The 20,291-nt window shown below is 40.7% G+C and overlaps 3 protein-coding genes across 7 annotated transcripts; 1 reads left to right on the top strand and 2 right to left on the bottom strand.

Moving 5' to 3' along the window:
• Positions 1-397: 397 nt before the first annotated feature.
• LOC121706325 (phosphomannomutase 1) lies at positions 398-9,994 on the top strand. The gene is made up of 8 exons (XM_042087979.1): positions 398-770; positions 2,096-2,213; positions 2,883-2,959; positions 3,458-3,549; positions 3,956-4,055; positions 4,510-4,585; positions 7,786-7,901; positions 8,354-9,994. Exons 1-8 carry the CDS (start codon positions 687-689, stop codon positions 8,474-8,476), a joined length of 786 nt encoding a protein of 261 aa, XP_041943913.1. The 5' UTR covers positions 398-686; the 3' UTR covers positions 8,477-9,994.
• A 389-nt stretch (positions 9,995-10,383) lies between these two features.
• csdc2b (cold shock domain containing C2, RNA binding b) lies at positions 10,384-16,259 on the bottom strand. Of its 4 annotated transcripts, XM_042087989.1 has the most exons (5): positions 15,834-16,259; positions 15,116-15,229; positions 14,126-14,555; positions 13,865-13,987; positions 10,384-11,620 (listed from the first exon to the last, which is right to left on the bottom strand). In XM_042087989.1, exons 3-5 carry the CDS (start codon positions 14,302-14,304, stop codon positions 11,458-11,460), a joined length of 465 nt encoding a protein of 154 aa, XP_041943923.1. In that variant the 5' UTR covers positions 14,305-14,555; positions 15,116-15,229; positions 15,834-16,259; the 3' UTR covers positions 10,384-11,457. The 4 variants fall into 4 exon arrangements, with proteins under 4 accessions (XP_041943923.1, XP_041943920.1, XP_041943924.1 ...); XM_042087986.1 differs by lacking the exon at positions 15,116-15,229; XM_042087990.1 differs by lacking the exons at positions 15,116-15,229; positions 15,834-16,259 and adding an exon at positions 14,632-15,109 and having other exon boundaries at positions 14,126-14,596.
• On the bottom strand, positions 16,258-20,009 carry polr3h (polymerase (RNA) III (DNA directed) polypeptide H). Of its 2 annotated transcripts, none has more exons than XM_042087983.1 (7): positions 19,840-20,009; positions 19,514-19,625; positions 19,215-19,311; positions 18,963-19,049; positions 18,041-18,104; positions 17,616-17,829; positions 16,258-16,824 (listed from the first exon to the last, which is right to left on the bottom strand). In XM_042087983.1, exons 2-7 carry the CDS (start codon positions 19,622-19,624, stop codon positions 16,774-16,776), a joined length of 624 nt encoding a protein of 207 aa, XP_041943917.1. In that variant the 5' UTR covers position 19,625; positions 19,840-20,009; the 3' UTR covers positions 16,258-16,773. The 2 variants fall into 2 exon arrangements, with proteins under 2 accessions (XP_041943917.1, XP_041943916.1); XM_042087982.1 differs by having other exon boundaries at positions 19,514-19,628; positions 19,840-20,008.
• Between the last annotated feature and the right edge of the window lie 282 nt (positions 20,010-20,291).

A 20,291-nucleotide genomic window follows, 5' to 3' on the forward strand; every position in this document is an offset into this window, starting at 1 on the left:
AATAGGATATTCATATGGCTGACATATTTCTTGTCCGGCCTTTCCTTATGAGACAAACGCAAACGCAATGTAGTGGGCACTCAAATGCATTTCTTCTTTTCTGTAAATAATCATTATTTATGGTAGGCCTATAGGCCTACATGAATACATGGTCTAAAGTTTAACTAAACCTATCCGAGACTTAAGCATGAATGTTTGTGTTGCCTATTTATTTACGTAGGTCCTACTTCTGCATTCTTTGAGACAGACGGTTTATGTCAGCTTGTGTTCATGTGTCAGACTTGAGGAGAAAGCATTTTGTTCAAGTCAACTTGTCCATGTGATCTTCTAAACGAGCTTTCAATTGGCTGAACGGTTAAACCCTCCTTTAGTGACGACACAACAAGACAGCATTGACACATTGCCCGAAAGAAAGTGAATTAACTCAGACCTACTCTCACAGAACCGGTATTGGATTGTCGACTTCATCCACACAGGAAACATAAGAAAATAGCCTACTTAGTTGGCGAACAGTTTAGTCGTAGGTAGGGTAACTTTACTGCTGCTTTGTTTTATGGAGGCTATTTCAAATTATTCGAGAATATCGGGTTATTTTGGGAGAGAGCATTGAACAGCGTTTCACTTCGCTGATATATCGAACATTTAACTTTTTCTACAAAGCTAATTAACCTACTGAACTTCGAGAGATGGACGAGATACGTTGCTTTTCCTCAAACAGAAATATCTTGTGCTTATTTGATGTGGATGGCACGCTGACATCACCAAGAGAGGTCAGTTTTGCAATATCTTAGATTATTAAGCCGTTTGTATCTAACTCTGTATTTTGTAATAGAGGCTCCTGCGTGCGCAATATCCCGAGTTTGCGTACTGGCAATTAGGATAGTATAGGCTAGTTTTGCTTGGATTGCATGTTCTATTCTTACGTAACACCATTACGGCTATTTCTGATGTTCTTGCTGTTGAAGGCTACTTGATAACCTTACTTACCTAATTTACGCACTGAAAACAAACCATAATTTGCCCTATACCCCATGGTAAAACAAATAGCCTATAATAGACCATTATCGATATCATACCCCTACATTTGAAGTTATTCAATGTTTATTTATTTATTGATTGATTGATTGATTTATTTGTCTGAATGTCTGCTATTGCTGTATTAAAGCATTTATTATCATTGACGCAAACCGCTGATTTGACCGTTTTAAACACAGATTTAAACATATCAAATAATGTCAGGTTGTTTTGGATCGCTACATTAGCTACAACACATTCTCGAGAACGCGGTGTTCTCCGCTATTCGTATGGGCTGTATTCATAGCCTATAGTTGTGTAATAGCCAGATATTTCAGTGGATCTGAGCGTCAATCACATCACGGCGTCAATTTAATCTTATAGTAGGCTACTAAAGGAATGGTGCATTGTCGTGTCTCCAATCTGAAGGTCGTCTGTAGAGCAGACACGTCTTTGATCGTAAATTTTCCTCAAGCTATATGCCGAGGGATAGTTTCAGTCGTATCAATCAGTAGGGTAAGCTATTTCACCATGATTGAAAAGTTTGGGCGAGCTGATCCCTGTTTTGCCATCCAGGAAATACTACTACTATTAACCAACGTTTGCTTAATATTTTACAGAAGGTTAAACGTACCAGAAGCAAACTGGGCAGCAGCACGCGCAATTTATGACACTCCCAAAAATCGTGTTGGTCCTCACGTAACCCATACACTAGGCTACCTGAGAGTTCCAAAACAACTTATCAGTATTGCTCACCCAACGTGCAAGAACCAGTTACATAACGCAGGGTGTCATTAAATCACAGAGCTGAATATTCAGCCCCTACCATAGGTGTTCCGTGCTCAGTAATCACACAACGTGTAATTTTGATTTTGAGCCAGCTGATGATGGGGCTAGTGTTGTGAACCACCTGTCAGACTGTTGAGCAGTTTTGTGACATTATAATTGTCAGACAGGAAAATAGTGTAGCCTACCCTTTTAAGTGGTATATTTGTTATGTTTACCTTGTGTTATGTGTTGTAATCTTGTGAGTATTAGTACTTTTTGATCGAATTCTCTTCATTATGTTGTCCTCATGCAGAAGATCGACCCGCAGCTGGATGCTTTTTTCCAGTCCCTGCGGAAAAAGGTGAAGATTGGTGTGGTGGGAGGGTCAGACTACAGCAAGATTGCAGAACAGTTGGGAGATGGCGATGAAGGTGAGTGTTGTATCCCTAATCACAACTCACTATCATACCCCATTCACTTTTCTTGACACCTTGATGTGAAGAATAGAACTGATCAAAGACTTTTAGTATCTGATGAAAATAAGAAAACAAGGACCATTTCACTCACTAATGAGACTGCCAAGATGAATGGTTAAGAGAATCCTGCTGCACACCTCATAGATGTGATCTGCTTACGTCTGTTGGCCCCACTGCATGTTGACTGAGTGTGAAAAAAAGCATGTTGACAGAGATCACATGCTGATAGCACAGTTCACTGACGTACCTGTGACATTCCCATAGGTGAATGCACTGGCCTGACCTAGTGACCTTGAAAGGGAATCGAGCATGTCTGGCCAAGTAAACAAAGAGTTGTGGAATGTGGGAGAACTGGCAGCATACGACCCGCCGCTCCCGATCAGACAGAACGCAGACATTCGGTCATGTTCATCACACTGTCAAATCTAAAGAACAGGAGAGAGTCTTTACAGCAATTCTGGATCAGGCTGGCTTTACAATGGGGCTAATCTACAATGCTGTAATCCTACAATGTCCAAGAATGGCTGTCCTGAAAGGGAGGGTGGCTATTTGTGTGTCTTGTCATGGGCTCAAAGTCTTAGTTCATGTAAGGTCTGATGCATGCTCTGACCCTTTCTCTTGTAGTAATCCACAAGTATGACTACGTGTTTGCTGAGAATGGAACGGTGCAATACAAAGATGGCAAGCTCCTCTCCAAACAGGTAATTCTGACTACAATGACAATAAGTGTTGCAATATGTTGCACTTATCTCTGATGTTGCAACGGTCGCTGTAGCTGATCTTCTCCTCTGCCAATGTCTTTGAAGGGTAGAGTTTATTAGCACTCTGCAAAGCTACCTCATGTGCTGTACACCTAGTCTATGGAGTCACACATGACATAGGCCGTGGCAACTATACTCAGACATAGGTCATAGGTCTAACCCTAGGTCATGTTTGAGGTCATGCTTGACATTGTCTCTTCTCAGTAAACTTCATACATTTTTATGACCCCTTAACCCAGCATCAGGGACACTCCCTCAGATCACCACCAAGACCGAGAGCCATGTGCATTTCTAAAGTCCCACCAAGTCTGGCCAAATCAACAGTGTCTGGAGCCACAGCTGGGGCTTCTTACCCAGTTATAATATTGTAATAGTGCTGGCAAGGGATTTCTGGTCAGCTTCAAAACATCCAGTTGAACTGCTTTTTAATCTCTGTAGGCTATTCAGAACCAACTGGGAGAGGAGCTTCTGCAGGATCTCATCAACTTCTGTCTGCGCTATATGGGATTGATCAAACTGCCCAAGAAAAGGTTGGATTTCTCTTATGTAGCCAGAATTGCACATCATTTGTAAAAGTGTTGGAAAAAATAGATATAGAAATAGGTACTACATCTTGGCTTTGTCTGAAATGGAAAATTATTTTGCCTTCTAAGATAGCATTCAGTGACGGCAAGGCATCAAGGCATGAAATCAAATATACAAATTAGCCTTCTAGAACACCTTAATTTTGAAGCCAGAATACATGTATCCTTAGTGACTTAGTAACTCATTAGACAGTTGAGGGCAGCTAGGCAGCTGATAGCGGCCTTCAGTTTTGGACAGACCCATTGACCTTTCTCCCCATTAACCACATGCCAAGCTTCAGTGCAAGGATGAGTTATAACTTGTTAATGAATCGAACACTGTTGATCGTAACACTCCTTGTCTCTATCCAAGGGGCACTTTCATTGAATTCCGCAATGGAATGTTGAACATTTCTCCCATTGGAAGAAGCTGTACTCCAGAAGAGCGCCTTGAGTTCTCTGAAATTGACAAGGTAACTGTGGACCAACTTTAAACAATAGTTTCCCCACATGCTGTATACTTGGTACAGAGTGGTAGTGAAGTACAATATATAGACACATCTCACCCTAAAATACACAAACAAACCTGCAGTGTAGTTCCTCAAGCAAGTAGCTGTCTGCAATCTAACAATTTCCTCCAAATGTGAATAGGATAATAATAATACACCGTGCAGCTTTCCAGGTACTCAACAGATAACTCTTTGCATTAGAGTAACTCAGTGAAGTGTTGAATGGAAACGGGGTTGGGATGCCATGTGGCATTTAACCCTGGAAATGCAGTCAGAAGCAGAGCAACATTATTAATGGGAGCTGTTTTGTTGTGCTGAGTTGTTTTGAGTCTGCACCCAACCAATAGTGTTTTTGGGATGTGCGTGTCTTCCCCTGTCAGCCTGTAACAGCAGGTTTTCATTCCTTCCCTTTGCACAGAGAGAAAAAATCCGGGAGAAATTTGTTCAAGCCCTTCAGCAGGAGTTTGCTGGGAAAGGATTACGTTTCACCAGAGGTGAGCAAAATGGCTAGGTGGCATTTGGGGCCAATGGAAGTTCTTCATATTCTCTTACTTGGTTTTGATCATAATCAGGGTCTGCACATGCTTATGTATGTATAAAATGTAAATGTAACTGACGATGGCTTAGGCCGAAACGCGTCTGTGGACATGGCAAGAGAATGTACTTGAGAGTGCGTTTTTTCTATTGTTGTCACCTTTTGGCTTGCACCCGAAATTGTTGTGAGATTTGGAGTTGAGCGCGCCTGCTCTCACTGTATAAAATGTAATATCACATCCAGCTCTAGAAAGAGGTTTAAAAAAGAACAGTTCCCCTTACAGTCATATTTTTGTTTTCTCCTTTCTCAACCTGTTAGCCAGCCCATTCCCCCAACTGTGGATACATTGGACTTGTTTGTCCTCTTTTATCAGAGGGTCCTCCCAACGGAGCTATTTCCGTGGTTGCACCACTTAGCACTCGAAAAGGCCATCATCCATAGTCCCTCTCTCTATCCCCTATTGCAGCCAGGGATGTTTTTCTCTGGCGTGTGAGAACGTGGGTGTTTGTTCACGGTGGAATGAGTTGTTTTGCTCAGTTAATGATCTGTGAAAATGTACTGTGGACAGACACACAAACAGCCTGCAGGGATGTTTTTTTCCAGCAGGAAAGTTATCTGGCCGTGATGACACAATTATCTGAAAGGTAATTATCTGTAAACAGTAGGACAGGACATGTTTGTCCATGATAAGGAATTATGAGGAAAGCAATGTCTTTTATGACTGCTCTCCTCGTTGACGACTGATATGACTGTGGCAGAGACACACATTCACATTTCTGTTTTTGTTTTGCGAATCTACTGTCATGCAGTTTAGTAGCAGCACTTTATGGTTTGTTGTTATTGCTCCTCCCAAAGAAACCTGTTTAGTGTATGACAAACAGACATGTAAATACATGCACCAGGATGCTGCTTTTAAGCTCTCTCTCTCTCTCTCAAGAAATCGATTAATGTTTCTGTTCACATATTGTTACACTGTTAAACTAACTCCAACATGGTACGTGCCATGTAGTCTTCCCATGCTGTCTGTACATCATTAACATCTTGGGGCAGTGTCATGTACCTAGGACAGTATCTCAGGACACCCTAGGACAGTTATATAATCATTCTGCTTGAGTCTTTTTCCCATTTTATGCAATCTTTCTGCCCATCTAGACTGGCCAAGTAATGATTCTGCAGGTTTTTTTTTGCCATTTGCCAGGGCAACGTGCAAAATGCACATATCTGGCCTTTCATTGCCTTTTCTCTGGCTTTATGACCGGGGGTTGGGTTAGAACATATGCACAAGAGGGCTGAGCAAGTTGGGGGTGTGCACCAGCAGACTTTCTGATTGGCTGCTAACCTGCCAGTTTCTGCCTTTGTTGGAGAGTTAGGTTGCTCAGTGTACTCTGGGATTTTTCCACAAAGTAGTTAAGTCTGGCAAGACGGAGGGGCACCGCATGTAACAATGCCTGTCAAGAGGCATGCTAATTGACCACTGAAACACTGTAACCACAGTGACTGCTGATGCATGTTTGTGACTTGGAATTGAAGCAAGCTCTCTCACCACTACCAAATGAATTGCTTGGCAAACTTGCAAGCTCACAAACAGGGCAGACCCAGAGACCATAATGTGTTCAGGGCTGCTTGGAAACCACCAGAAATTGGCATTCCAATCCCAGTAAGACATGCATGCATGTCCCTGCACAAATGCAGTGTATGTGCAGTGTGTTGTAGACTGAGGCCCTGCATTGAATCTGCCAAGGGGCGTTGCTTGCGCAGAGCATCCATGGACCTTATCAAAGATCTGTGTTGTCAGACTAATCACCCCACGGCTGGGTTCAAACGCCTTTGTTCTTCTAAGCTTTGAGTGGACTGATCACTGGAGTCTCTGTTTTGCTGCATAACAAGGGGGTTGTTTTTCAGCTGTGTCACTCTCAAAACAGCTGCAGCAGTTGTCTTAGTTGCAACAGACTGTTGTTGGTGCTTAAAACCACTGTGTGAACCCGTTTTTGCAGTAGATTGGGTTGGCTATGGGATCTCAGAGAATCTTAGCAGTTAACCCTATTGGGATTACATCTTCATAAATTAATTCCAAGAGGAATCTTTTCCTTTGTCTGAAAGACACACTATAAGTGAGTCTGTGCACAATTTTGACTAGATAGGATTGGACCACGGTAAATACTAGCTCTTGAAAAACCTCCTGTGTCTGTAAAGACTGAGGCAAGTTACTACATACTGTAGAGTTTGTGAACATCATGATCTGAATACATGTTTTTTCACTGGTCTTGGGAAACAAACACACAGCAGTCACAATGGAGAATAAAGGGTAAACAATATGTGAAACATGTTAAACAACAAAAGATCCTCAGTACCTAAAACTATCACAACAATAAAGGTGAAAGTAATCAAAATAAATCCAAAAGGGTAGATATAAAGGAAATACTATGGTCACCAAATTAAACCCACCTACATTTAGCTGATATAGTAAAGTAGCCTAGATACAAAAAGACACATCACACTTTTAATTTAATTTCATGCAGTATTCCATTAGTATAGCAAAAGTGCACCCCGCCCTATGATTCATGGTACATAATGAAACTGATACGTGCTGCACAACATGACCACCAACATGACCAACTCATGGATACATGAGAGTGTGGGCTGTTCAACTGGTATCTTGCAGTATATTGGGTGCACTGGATGATTGGAAGTCATGTCTTCAGTCACTATGTACAGTACAATATGTTGCAAACAACAGGCAGGCTGTAATCATGAACAGGAAGGAGGAAGCTCTTATCTATATGGCTGCAAAATATACTAAACTAAATAACTCTTCAGCGGCATGCTTCTGACATTTTAAGCCCTAAGCAACCACCCGTGCTGCCTATGACATGGCCTACCCTTGCATGAAACATGTAACATATAATAAAAAAGAAACAAAGGTCAAAATAATGGACCCATGTGCACCAAAGACTGTCAACATGATGACAAAACTGAAAGAAGTTTAAAACGAGTATAAACAAAAAAAGCTGATGTGTGGATCACATCATCAACAAATGCACCAGTTCGGAAGAGTCAGTTCTATGATGATTGTTTGCGGAGCCTTACTGGCTATGCCTGGTTAAGCTGTGCTGGTGTAATTGATGAAACAGTGCCCCCATGCTGTTTGTCTCTCTACAGGCGGTCTGATCAGCTTTGATGTGTTCCCTGAAGGCTGGGACAAGAGGCTGTGTCTGCAGGTCCTGGAGGCCGAGGGCCTGGATGCCATCTACTTTTTTGGCAACGAGACAGATCTGGTGAGTGAGGGAGAAGCGGCAAAGGTTGGGCTTAAAAGGGCACCACACAAGGGCTGAGTTGTAGCCTAAAGAGGGTGTTTAAAGGAGAATTCCGGTGATTCTTTTTTGTTGTTGTTGGTACGAAACCCCCCCAAAAACAATCGGCTCTACCTAGATAAAGTTGCTGCAGCCAACAGCTAGAGTAGCCAGGCAGCTACAGTGCTACACTCTAGGGGCATGGACATAGGGGCTCATTAACATGCCCCCAGAGTGTAGCACTGTATGTTTGTTTTTTTCGTCGGAATTCTACGTTAAGGGCAGATGGAGGGTACTAGGAGAAAGAAGAAATAAACAGAAGACGTTTTGAAGATCCAGGCACAGATCATGCTATTAAGTCGTATGTTTGTTTATCAAAAATCCTCATGACAGTTGTTGCCTGTAGTGACTGTCAGTTCTGATTTGTTCATCTCCAGGGTGGAAATGACTACGAGATCTTTGAGGACCCACGCACCATCGGTTTCACCGTCTATTCTCCCAAGGACACGGCGAGGCTCTGTCGAGAGCTCTTCTTCAACGCCCCTCCCAATGAATCATGATGGCCTTGAGAAGGGAAGAGCAACGTCCTTCCAGGAATAGACTCTCGTGCCTCTACGTTTGGGAGTGCACTGGTGACAAGTGCTCCTTCAGCCAAACCAAGGGAGCATCACTTTCATCTCTACATAGTGTACAGACCACTACTGATTTTATAATATATAATTTTATATATATATATATATATATATATATATATATATATATATATATATATATATATATATATATAATATATATTTTTGTTTTCACTGTCATTGTGAATGATGATGATGGTGAAGATCATCATTCTGGAGTACTGGAACTTTTAAAGGGATCAATTTCTCAGCACCCCCTTGATGTGGTGCTCGCCACTTTGTGGAATTTTTTTGGTATAAATGACTTTGGCCTGTTGCTTTTAAAGCTGAGCTCTGACAAAGATGGACAATGGATGAACAAAATAGCTTTGTTTCTAATCTCTGTTTTGTGTCTGATCCTGTGGAGGGAGGGGAGGGGGGGTATTGTGTTTCAAATCAAAGTCGGATAATATTTCTCATGGTTAAATATTCACAAGCCTCCAAGACTTGTACATGTAGATAATCCATTGTGAATGCCACTGCATCAGTGTGGGGTGTGTGTACTAGTTTTGCACTCAGACTGACACAGTGAGCATACTTTGTTGGGGATGATCAGTTTACATTGTGAATGTAGCAAGTGAGGTGAGTTATTCATTTCAAAGGTGCACCTTGTAATAATGAAGTTAGCTAAAAGTAGCAAGTGAGTGAGAAGAGAAAGAGAGAGAGTGACAGAGACAGAGTGGGTGGGAAAGAAGATTGTTGCCAATGTATTTCTCCTTAATTGCGACGGCGGAGCAAAACATTCCCAGCAGACAGTGTTCAGTGAATCATTCCCCTTTACTGAAAGCAACAGCCAGCCAATAGAATACAAACAGCATGTAACTTGTGGGACATGGGTGCTTATCCCAGTGACTGATGTTTTGTATACTATTTATTATTAGTCCTCTGCCTTGCAAGAGCTACAGGGCAGAGTAGGTAATTGATTAGGAGTCTACAATTGTTGTCTACAAAGCAAAGACAATATGTCAAATTGATTATGTAAATTGAAATGTGAATTGTACATGTTGACATATCGTAGACAACTGTGCTACACATCTATAGCAGAAGCCATAGGCAGGAGTCACCACATAAAGCATGATTACTCTCCAGCTATCTTGCATTCTCATACTTCATTACTCCTTCGGATGAGTTGGAATGTCAAAGTAGCATCCATGTAAACACTCCCACCACTGAGGGAAAAAATCATTTACAGGCTCTCTGTGTGTGTGTGTGTGTGTAGGATATGATTGTTGACAGACACACAAACACATCCTGCGGTAACAAGTGAGACCATTGTGTGGGTGGTGTGGGTTATTAGCATTGTATTGCAGGGTTATCCCACCACATTATTTGAGTTTACATTTAAACTATACACTTAGTGTATGAATGCAAAGTACATCACGTCAATAAAGATTTTCAATCAATCAATGAACTACTTATCTTACTGCTTAGCATTGTACTGTATATCCCATAAGACATCTTAATACATGCTTTTAGGTATTAATCAATCTATATATTTCTTATCATTTAGGACAGTTTATATAAAACAGATCTTTGCTCCAAATATAAGGATTATGGCTGATGTAACGTAATATAAAAATGTTTGCAGCACAGGAAATTGTTACACAATAGGCTGTTATTTAGACACAGATTTCCTATCATTTCAAAATGGGATTCATTATCCAGATACACTGTCAGTCAGACTACCGTGTTATATTAATGTTAGGGTAATACATTAAGGACCAGCACTATTCAGGAAAGTTATTCAGAATAATAAATGATATTACAATATAAAAAGAGAGGCCAGCACAACTACATATTTTAATCATAAATTGTTTAATAACTCTCAAATTCACATTAAAATTACTTCTAACACCAGTCACAGTGATCTGACCGGAAAGAAAAGTGCTCAGAAATGTACCAACTCAATATTTAAATATGAAAGTACATATAGTACCACAAACATTACATGAAATAAAGTCAAATACTGACAAACTCAAGCATAGAAAAGATGCATAGACCTCTGAATCGAAAAATAAAAAGAAATAAGGTGGAAACATGCAATTAATCCACAACCAATTACATGATGAAGGTTTGGATGTCTTAACAGTTATTTCAAAATACCTCTAATCCTTAATATATATGATTTTGCGTATTCTGAGTTGGAAAATTATTGTTTTGTAGAAAATAACTAACTATAGTAACTACAATTTAAAGTGTTCTTTTACTCACACAATTATTTTGATATGGCTACGGCTACTTTGACAAAGTTCTGATAGGTATCTACATAGAAGCTGATTATTTGCCCTGAATAGCCCCAATTGTTTCAGTAAGGGTGTTGTGGTAAGTTTGGCAGTAAATTGTATTCAAGTCATAAATGTCTTCTTTGACTATGAATCCCAATCCAGCGTATCATTTTATTTTGAAAATCCCTTATCCTAGCAACCAAACACAAACAAAATAAGAGTAATAAATTAGAAAATAAATATCTAAATAAATAAAGGCCAAAGTAACAAGCCAGGTGCTGACTGTACTCAGAAGAACAATAATCATTGCTTGTGTTACCATCATAGAGGGACCAATTTACTTGAGTGGGAGTCTCTCATTGTATCGAGCATCCCCTGTGTCTTGCCTTACATTCCCACGCCCTGACACAACAACCAACACAACTTTGGTTTCCAATTCTTCTGTCAACTTGGAATTTCCCTTCAAGATGCTTATCCAGCAACCTTCAGTGTCCCATTTCTCACTTCCATCTACCTTTCACAGTAACTCCATCTAAGCTGAGCTCCCCTCTTCTTCCTTTACCAGCCACCCCACCCCCGCTCTGCTTCAACCCACCCCAACCCTCCCCACCCTTCCCGCTGTGTTCAGAGGACCAGGACCAGAGCCTAGGAGCTGATTATCTGGCCTGACCAGGTCTCATGCTTCGTTCCTGGGTTCAGGTGCGTGATGACCACATCCACGGCCTGGACCTTGAGGTTTTTGGGTGGAACGGGGCAGACCTTGTAGGTGACCTCGTCCCCCTCCACCGGCACATACTCCCCTTCGATGCTATGAGACACAAAACAAAGAGTGACATTTTAGAATGTTAAAAAAAAATGCTATAAAAAAGAATTATATTATTTACAAATCATGTCAACCCTATATTTAATTGAGAATAGTTCAAACACAACACAACAATTGTTGAAGGAGAGAAATGTGACTATTTCATGGAAAATATAAGCACATTTTGAATTTGATGTCAGCAACATGTCTCAAAAAAGTTAGGACGGGAGCAGCAAAAAGCTGGAAAAGTTTGGTAATGAGAAACAAAAGGAGGAACATTACACAACTAATTATGTGAACTGGAACCATGAATGGGGGTAAAAAGCATGTCAGAGAGAATGAGTCTATCAGAAGTAAAGATGTGGAGGTATTCATCACTCTATGTAAACCTGTGTGGGAAAATGATATTGGAATAATGTTACTTATCAAATTATGAAGGATTTGAGGATTTCATCATCTACAGTATAATATCATTAAAACATTTAGTGAATCCAGAGAAACCTTTAAAACAAGGGACAGGGCTGAAAAAAAATATTGGATGTCTTTTGGACCCCAGATGGCACTGTGTTAAAACCAGACCTTTTTCTGTAAAGAAAATTGTTATGTGGGCTCAGGAAAACTTCTGATAACCATTGTCTAGAAGCACAATTTAATTCTCAATTCACAAATGCTAGTGTAAACTCTACTTTACAAAGAAGACATTTTATATTTAGACATGATACAGAAATGCTACCGTCTTATCTGAGCCGGAGTTCATTTAGACTGATGTAAAGTGGAAAATGGACTGATGTAAAGTGGAAATGGGTCCTGTTAGACCAATCAAAAAGCAATTATTTTTTGGAAATCATGGACTGCTCTGTCATTTTGCACATCTGGCATGGCACAATCAATTCTGAATGCTGAAATCCTATATGGGGCAGGAATTGGACCACATTTCATTCTCAAAAATCTAGCAACCGGTCTCCTCAGTTCACATTTACAGAATGTTGTAAGACGAAGAAGTGAAGCAACACAGTGGTAAAAATGCTCCTGTTCCAACTTTGAGACATGTTGCTGGCATTAAATTCAAAATAAACACATATACAGTTATGTGCAGAATAATAGCAGTGCGTTTAAAAAAATTGAATTAGCGCAAAATCCTTAGAATAGCTGTTAATTCCATAATATTAATGCATTGGGAACATTGCACATTCAATTTAAAAATCAAAACATGACCAAAATTGATCAAGTTTGTTGGCTATTCAAAAAAATAGCAGTGTTTGCATTTTTTTTTTACAAACTCACAAACATTTACTGTATAAACTGAAAAATCTCAAGATTTTGCTTTACTTTGAATCACTGCACTAATATCTAGTTGCATTACCATTATTTCTGAGAATTGCTTCACATCTGTGTTGGTATCTTGTAAGTCTGGAAGCAAGCCTTTGCTCGCTTACTGGTGTGTTTTGGGTCATTGTCTTGTTGAAACACCCATTTAAAAGGCATTTCCTCTTCAGCATAAGACAACATGACCTCTTCAAATGTTTTGATGTATTGAAACTGATCCATGATCTCTGGTGTGCGATAAATAGGTCCAACACCACAGTATGAGAAACATCCCCATAACATGAATTGTGCACCACCATGCTGTCTTCAGAGTGATACTGTGGCTTGAATTCAGTGCATGGGGGCCGCAGACAGTTTCGCCAACGACCCACATGCACCAAATTCAATTGAAGAGGAAATGTCTGTATGTATGTATGTGTATATATATATATATATATATATATATATATATATATATATATATATTAAAAACAATAACATTCTCTCTTTTATTCTGCGTATGTATGTATGTATGTATGTATGTATGTATGTATGTATGTATGTATGTATGTATGTATGTGTGTATGTGTGTATGTATGTATATATTAAAAACAATAACATTCTCTCTTTCAACAGTTGATATGTTGTCTTTACGTTTTACAAAGCGTCCCAACTTTTTCGAAATTCGGTTTGTACATTCCATAAATAAAAAAAGATATCTTATCAGGGATAAAGAGGAGCATCAGCCCCAAAATCAAATCAGAGTGGCTGCACTGAGCAAGCCATTACAAAGACAAAACACAACGTCTTAATTTCTTCAGCAAAGGGTTACAGTGTCACTTCATGTCAGCACTCAAGACTTACAGTACATGTGCTTTAAGGAAGATAACCATCAATGCTTTCAGCAGGGCCAGCATAGGCTGCCTCTGCAACAAAGCAACTTACTCGGAGATGTGGACAAATATGTCTTCCCCACCGTGGGAAGGACGGATGTAGCCATGCCCCTGTGACCTGGAGAAGTTTTTGCACACACCCTTAAAGACTGGTCCTGAGGTGGCCCGCACCGTGCTGGTAAGCGGAAAGCAAAGTACAGACACAGAAACATTGAGCACCAGGAAGTTAATCAAGCCACAGGAAACGAAAGCATATGGACTGACCATATGGTCTAGCCCTAAACAGAGACTCAAAAGTCAGGAGAGTCCTTACGCCGAGTAGGTGCGGGTGCGCTTGGTGGGCAACGGGCTTGGCAGCTCCCCTGGAACTGGCGGTGCCCTCTCCCACACGCGGCTTCCTTCCCGCAGGACGGGGAAGGACAGGGAGAAGGGTGTGTTGCGGGGTGACCGCAGTGATGGGTCCGTGGGAGAGGACAGGCTTGGATCCGCCATAACAGCAACAATATTCTTCCTCTCGCCTTGTGGAATGGTAGAACAGGAGCTGGTGGTGGGGCTTTGGTAGAAGGCCTACAGGCTGTGCTGGTGGATTGGAGTTACGTCCTGGCTAGATGTGATACTTAGTTCTTAGATGTGATCCTAATTCTGTTGTTTTTTACCTACTTTGTTTGTATTTTAAAGCTTACTGATGTAGTGTGTGTCTGACTGGTGCACAAAATGTGAAAGATTCAAAGCCCCTGGACTTTCTAAAAGGGAGAGACAGCAGAGAAGAGTTTTACTTAGAACGCTTTAGCTTTTCAGTCTATGGTTTTTCACCACAACTTACATATTATTTGCAGAAAATGTAAAAAAAAAAATAAATAATAAGTTTGATATTTCAGTAGAAATCAACTGATACAATTACGGAGAAACAAGAGAATATGCCATTCTTCTAATGTAAAAGTTGATAGCACCAAAAAACATAATTCTCTATTCTCTAGCCTATTTCTACTACAACGCAAAATGCCAAATATCTGTATGTAGCCTACTGTAGCACAGTGGATTTGTCCCTAAAAGCAGAGGGATTGGTAAACAGAGAAACAGTGTAGCCATGTGAGGCCCCACTGGACACCTTCGCACACAAAAGCACTATTGTGCATCAAGACTCGCTGGTACAAATTGAGACAATGTGTTTGCTATGAGGCGCAGGCTGTAAGAGCACTGTGTGCTTCCAGGGCATCGAGAGATACACTGTGCCATCCAAGATACCATTTCTTATCCTGGACCCATACAAGATCAAGGTTAGCCTACTCTAAAGGCCACTCACTGCTGCTCTGCACGTTCATCCGCGCCCTCGTCAGTGATGCTGGCATCACGATCACGCTAGTGTTGTGCTTCTTACGTCATCGAGCTATCCAGCACGACATCGACCAGCCCTTGACTGTAATTAACCGACTGTAACGTTTGCACGTTATTGAAATGGCAAAAACCAACAAAACATCTAGCCTATACCACAACAATAGCAGTGACGAAATAATATAAAATATGCAACGGTCTGGTGCTTTTGTTATCATGCCAGTGATGCGACAGGGAAGTTCACAACAGCTTGGTTTGCCAGGGTGATAAACCTACAGACAAAATTACACACGCTAAAAATGTGCCCAATTATTATAATCTTATTAAAAGAGTGTATTACAACAACTTGCGATTATAAGTCTGAAGATGAAAGTAGCTTACGAGCATCCGCAATGAACCCCGTGCCCCGTTCAAAACTGGTGATGAAATCATGCACTCAGATTCCAGAAAATTCTTAAGGGTGATGAGACAAAAGGGAGTGGGCAAGGAAGCAAAATGGCTAGGCTCGTAGTTAAGTCACTAAAATAATTCAAGACGACTCATTAACTCACAGAGGAGAGTCACATATGCGGACCTATTCCTCATTGTTGCTATCCTACAACAGAAAGGCACACCATCAACAAGAGTCCCGCGCATCACTAGTCATCAAGGACAAACATTGGAGACTACAATTTGAAAAGGCTACTTACCATAAAAAATGAAGTTCGTTTGACAGTTGAGGTCGAAAATGCATACGTCTTGTCACTCGCTATTATATAACTAGCCTACAAATAAATAAATAAATCACGTAACGGCGCGTGTATCAGTGGAATACCCAGCTCCCCGGGAATGGCTGCTTGCGCAGCTGGCTGGGATTCCACCGTTGGTAGTGAAGACAAGGGCGTGAGTTCGTGGGCGTGAAGAGAGAAGCCCGCGATATGACAGCTCAAGGCATACCGGGAATGGGACACTATGGAGGTGACGTTATTTAAACAATGTGCGCTTGCTTAGAAACAGGAATAGAGCGGATGCGTGACTACATGCCCTTTAAATGATCCAACAGTCATGGCCATGTGATGTTAGTGTTTTTAAATGTACCAGAAGCACACAAAAACAAGACCGCACCATACACATGCATTCCAATATTTATTAAATTCGAGACACATTATGCAAATACAAAGTTCATCCACACAACATGTCAAATTCATCACTACCATGTGCTGGAGAGACATACTGTTAACATTCTCGAGATTACAATTATTCAGACAGGAATGAATCTGAAACACTTGGTTCTCATTGGCCCTTTTCAAATTTTCAGATATAAATAAATAGATTTTTCAAACAAAACTCTAGTAAGTTTCTGCAACAAGTATGTTTCCAAAGAGGAATTGATGGAGTCTGATAATGGATTAAGAGTAACTGTGTGCAGCCTAAAGAAACAGTGCTTTGCTTTCATTACAAAACATAATACGACCATATACTACGACCATCTAGAGCCAATCCTTCAACTGTGTAACGACCATAATTACAACAGTAGCAGATTTTGGGTGATTCATACTTATAGCTGAAGAGAGCTGAAGAGGGCAGAAGGTTCATTCAATGGCTAGGGATGGCAACTTGTCCTTTTGTGTGGCATCAACCCTCCATTAACTAGTTGTTCCACCACGACAGAAGACCCAAGCCTGGTTCACTTATAGAGCCCTGAAACAGAGAGGGACAAGCTGTAAAAATGGAATTATTTGTACATGAAAAGACAACTAAAAGGCAGTTAAGGTTGTTATACAAGTATTATAGCTATGAATTAGACAGACAGACAAGTATTTACAGGGTTCCCACTCTAAGTCAAGTGTAAAATTCCATGACTTTTGCCTGACTTTCCCTGACAAAAAAAATCTGGATTTCCATGACCTATAATGAGAAGATTTATGAGCAGCCGCATAGCGTTCAATAATCTTTGATTTTTTTTAGAGCGGAATATGAATAAATGGGTATTGAAGAAACAAAGTTGGGCTAACCATCACCACTCAAACATGCAGTAAAGCTAATAACCAGATATACACCAATTCTGTGTGTAAATACATTTGTATTAATGTGTTTAGGGAAGTTAATGCTACAACAAAATTCCCTGATATTCCCTGACTTTCCATGTCTGGAATAGACTCAAAATTCCATGATATTCCAGAAATTCCATGACGTGTGGGAACCCTGTATTTATTAATCCCCAAGGAAATCAAGGCATCCATTTACATAACACATATAAAAACAACAAACACACACACACACACAATAGTGGAAGGAAGTACAATAATTAAAGATGTGACAGTGAAGCGATACATTCAAAACAAGGACATTTAGGGGGTGGGGTAAGACATATTAAAAATAATCAATTTTACACAACTGTGATAACATAACCAAAGTTTTTCAATACACCCAGCCAAACATACACAGGAAACAAAGACCATCCAAGTAGCCCTTCATAAAATGTATCTTACTATGAGTGTGTATGGAGCCTCTTTCTTCTGCTCAGTCTCTGGTACCCCTGGTGCTGCTGGCGTCTCTGAGGCCTTACTCGGCCCCGTGGGCGAGGTGTCCAGGAAGAGCTCATCTGAAACCCGGAAGCGGATCTCCTCGCCCTGGTCCATGTAGAGGTCGTGGGCTCCCTCGTCTGTCTCATACTCCCACAGCCATACCTGCTCTGCCTCATCACTTGTGTTGCAGTTAAGGTACATATCTCAATGTGGTCAGTGTATACTTGCGCGCGCGCACGCACACACACACCTGCTATATACACAAGCAGATTCTGCACCACCAGCACCATCCAGCAAAAAAAGACAAACATTCAGACAACATTAACTCAATGTCATCTACAGCAAATACTTTACATTTCCAAGAATTTTGCCATCAAAGAGAAGGATACAATTTAGCAGGCTGTTGTAAAGACTCTGGAGGAATGACTATGTCATCAAAAAATCCAAGACTGACTAGAAACCCAAAAAAAGACCAGGTAAAATACTCAGTCATGCACAGCAGTAAAATGAAGCAGTCAGTGTCAACAGCAGCAAGTCGTGGCCTACTGGTTAGGGCTTCGGGCTTGTAACCGAAGGGTTGCCAGTTCGATCCCCGACCAGTAGGAATGGCTGAAGTGCCCTTCAGCAAGGCACCTAACCCCTCACTGCTCCCCGAGCGCCGCTGTAGCAAGGCAGCTCACTGCTCTGGGTTAGTGTGTGCTTCACCTCACTGTGTGTTCACTGTGTGCTCACTAATTCACAGATGGGATAAATGCAGAGACCAAATTCCTTGTATACGCCAGTATACTTGGCCAAGAAACCTGATTTATATTTACATTTACAACAAACTAGCACTCAAATAATAGGTAGGCAGAGAGAGACTTCCACAACTAACAAATAACCAGATGTCCTGTTACGGACACTAACCCTTCATATTTTGGCAGCTACAGAGCACAAAGTGACACTTAAGGCCCTATTTTCAAAAGGCAGGCAAAGCGCAAAGTCTATCAACAAGCAAAGTTCACGTGCATGAACTAGCCTATAGGTCCCGTGTGGCTTATGGGGGTATCATTGTTAATTCGCAAACTGATAGTTGCTAAATTAGCTTTAGTTAGAATTAAGACTTTGCACTTTCTTACCCATTGATCAAATTAGGGCCCAAAATGATTTTCCTCTAGAAGTGGGGCAGACAATGACACTGACCATCATGCAACCTAAGACACTGGCATCATAAAGGTTTCACTTTACCTTACATGCTATTTAGGATGGTTAAAAGACAAAAGCAAACATAGAAGCAAATGTTTTATTCATCTGGTCACCATCATTTCTCACCGTGTACCCCCTCCTGGCTGCAGTATTTAATTTTGCCCACAAGTATCTCATCCAAGAATGGGTGGAACACCACATACCTGAAATGGACTGAGGAAAAGGAAAGGTATGAACAGCTCATAAAGGTCCAATTATGACTGCAATTCTACAGAAACAGCTTCATGCCAGACTGTTAGCCACCCCTGCGAAAGGGGAATAGTGTAAGAAAATTACCAGAGAGGGTTAAAGCTAGTAATCAAGGATCTTTGAAGGTACCTTTTGTGTGAGAGGCACCGTCACCAGGGAATATGTAGGAGTCCTCCAACTTTATTATGTCATAAAGACAGATGCACAGTCCAACATTGTAAACCACCTGGAAACATTAACACCGACACATCTTAACAGTTAACATAACGTTAAGATTTGACATATAAAATCTGGCCTACACATCTGACAATCATTTTGCAATGCTAAAATTCTAAAACGAAGCTGTCTGTCAATTATTTATTTTCCTTTGTGAAATTACAGTGACAAACATGGGCCAATGTACTTACTAAGGTAAGGACATCTCTTACCTTGTTCGCCAATTTTTTATTGAGTTCCTCTGTAACAGCTTCATTGAGCTGCCTCTGAAAGTTCCATGGAGGAATCCTCACAGTATCGACCATCTCAACCAAAACAAACATCCTGCTAAACATAGCGACAAGCGACAACATTACATTGTAACAGATGACTTCGAATGACAAATAATAGTAACCTAGCTAAAGTGGGCATGATGTCAATGTAGCAACACATGGGGAAAGTAACGTTGAAATATTTCCTTGACGTTAACTACCGTTATCTAGCTAAGTTGCTAGCCAGCTATCATGTTTAAAGTAGGCCTAATGCAAATGTTAACTACCTTGTCGAAACTGTTCAGCAGTTATACATGAGTCACTCAGTACAAGGAAGGCGCTTTTCATCCATTTTTACGTTCCATTACCCTTAATTGTGTAACATTTTTAAGTGCTCTCACGCCAAACGTGTGGCTCAATTTATGTATCCATTGACGGTAAATTGCCACACGTGCCGTGTGTCACGACAGTGTGCATCAACACACGGCAAGTCGTAAAAGCAAAACAACTGAGAAGCACGAATCACAAGTCCTAAAGGGCTGCAGCTACTTTGAGGAGAGAGAGGGGGTCGTAATATGTATATCATATATTAATATAAATAATAAATATATACATTGGCTTCAATGTAGGCCTTTTTTACCGCAATTGTTATTTCCCTGAATATGATATCTATAAAGTACAAGTAGCATAATTTCCATCCCTCAAATGTGGTACACATCCCCCATAACCACGTCGGGGT

Source organism: Alosa sapidissima, chromosome 3, assembly GCF_018492685.1.
Source record: "Alosa sapidissima isolate fAloSap1 chromosome 3, fAloSap1.pri, whole genome shotgun sequence".
NCBI lineage: Eukaryota > Metazoa > Chordata > Actinopteri > Clupeiformes > Clupeidae > Alosa > Alosa sapidissima.

Excerpts from the sequence above, each read along its gene's own strand:
- LOC121706325 (XM_042087979.1), top strand. The coding sequence starts at position 687 with ATGGACGAGATACGTTGCTTTTCCTCAAACAGAAATATCTTGTGCTTA. Across the intron at positions 2,960-3,457 it reads GCAAGCTCCTCTCCAAACAG|GCTATTCAGAACCAACTGGG; the intron begins GTAATTCTGACT and ends TAATCTCTGTAG. Across the intron at positions 4,586-7,785 it reads AGGATTACGTTTCACCAGAG|GCGGTCTGATCAGCTTTGAT; the intron begins GTGAGCAAAATG and ends GTCTCTCTACAG.
- csdc2b (XM_042087986.1), bottom strand. The coding sequence starts at position 14,304 with ATGGCGGATCCAAGCCTGTCCTCTCCCACGGACCCATCACTGCGGTCA. Across the intron at positions 13,988-14,125 it reads CGCACCCGCACCTACTCGGC|CACGGTGCGGGCCACCTCAG; the intron begins GTAAGGACTCTC and ends TCCGCTTACCAG. Across the intron at positions 11,621-13,864 it reads ATATTTGTCCACATCTCCGA|CATCGAAGGGGAGTATGTGC; the intron begins GTAAGTTGCTTT and ends TGTGTCTCATAG.
- polr3h (XM_042087983.1), bottom strand. The coding sequence starts at position 19,624 with ATGTTTGTTTTGGTTGAGATGGTCGATACTGTGAGGATTCCTCCATGG. Across the intron at positions 19,050-19,214 it reads CGGTGCCTCTCACACAAAAG|TCCATTTCAGGTATGTGGTG; the intron begins GTACCTTCAAAG and ends CCTTTTCCTCAG. Across the intron at positions 18,105-18,962 it reads CAGCCAGGAGGGGGTACACG|TCAGTCTTGGATTTTTTGAT; the intron begins GTGAGAAATGAT and ends TTGGGTTTCTAG.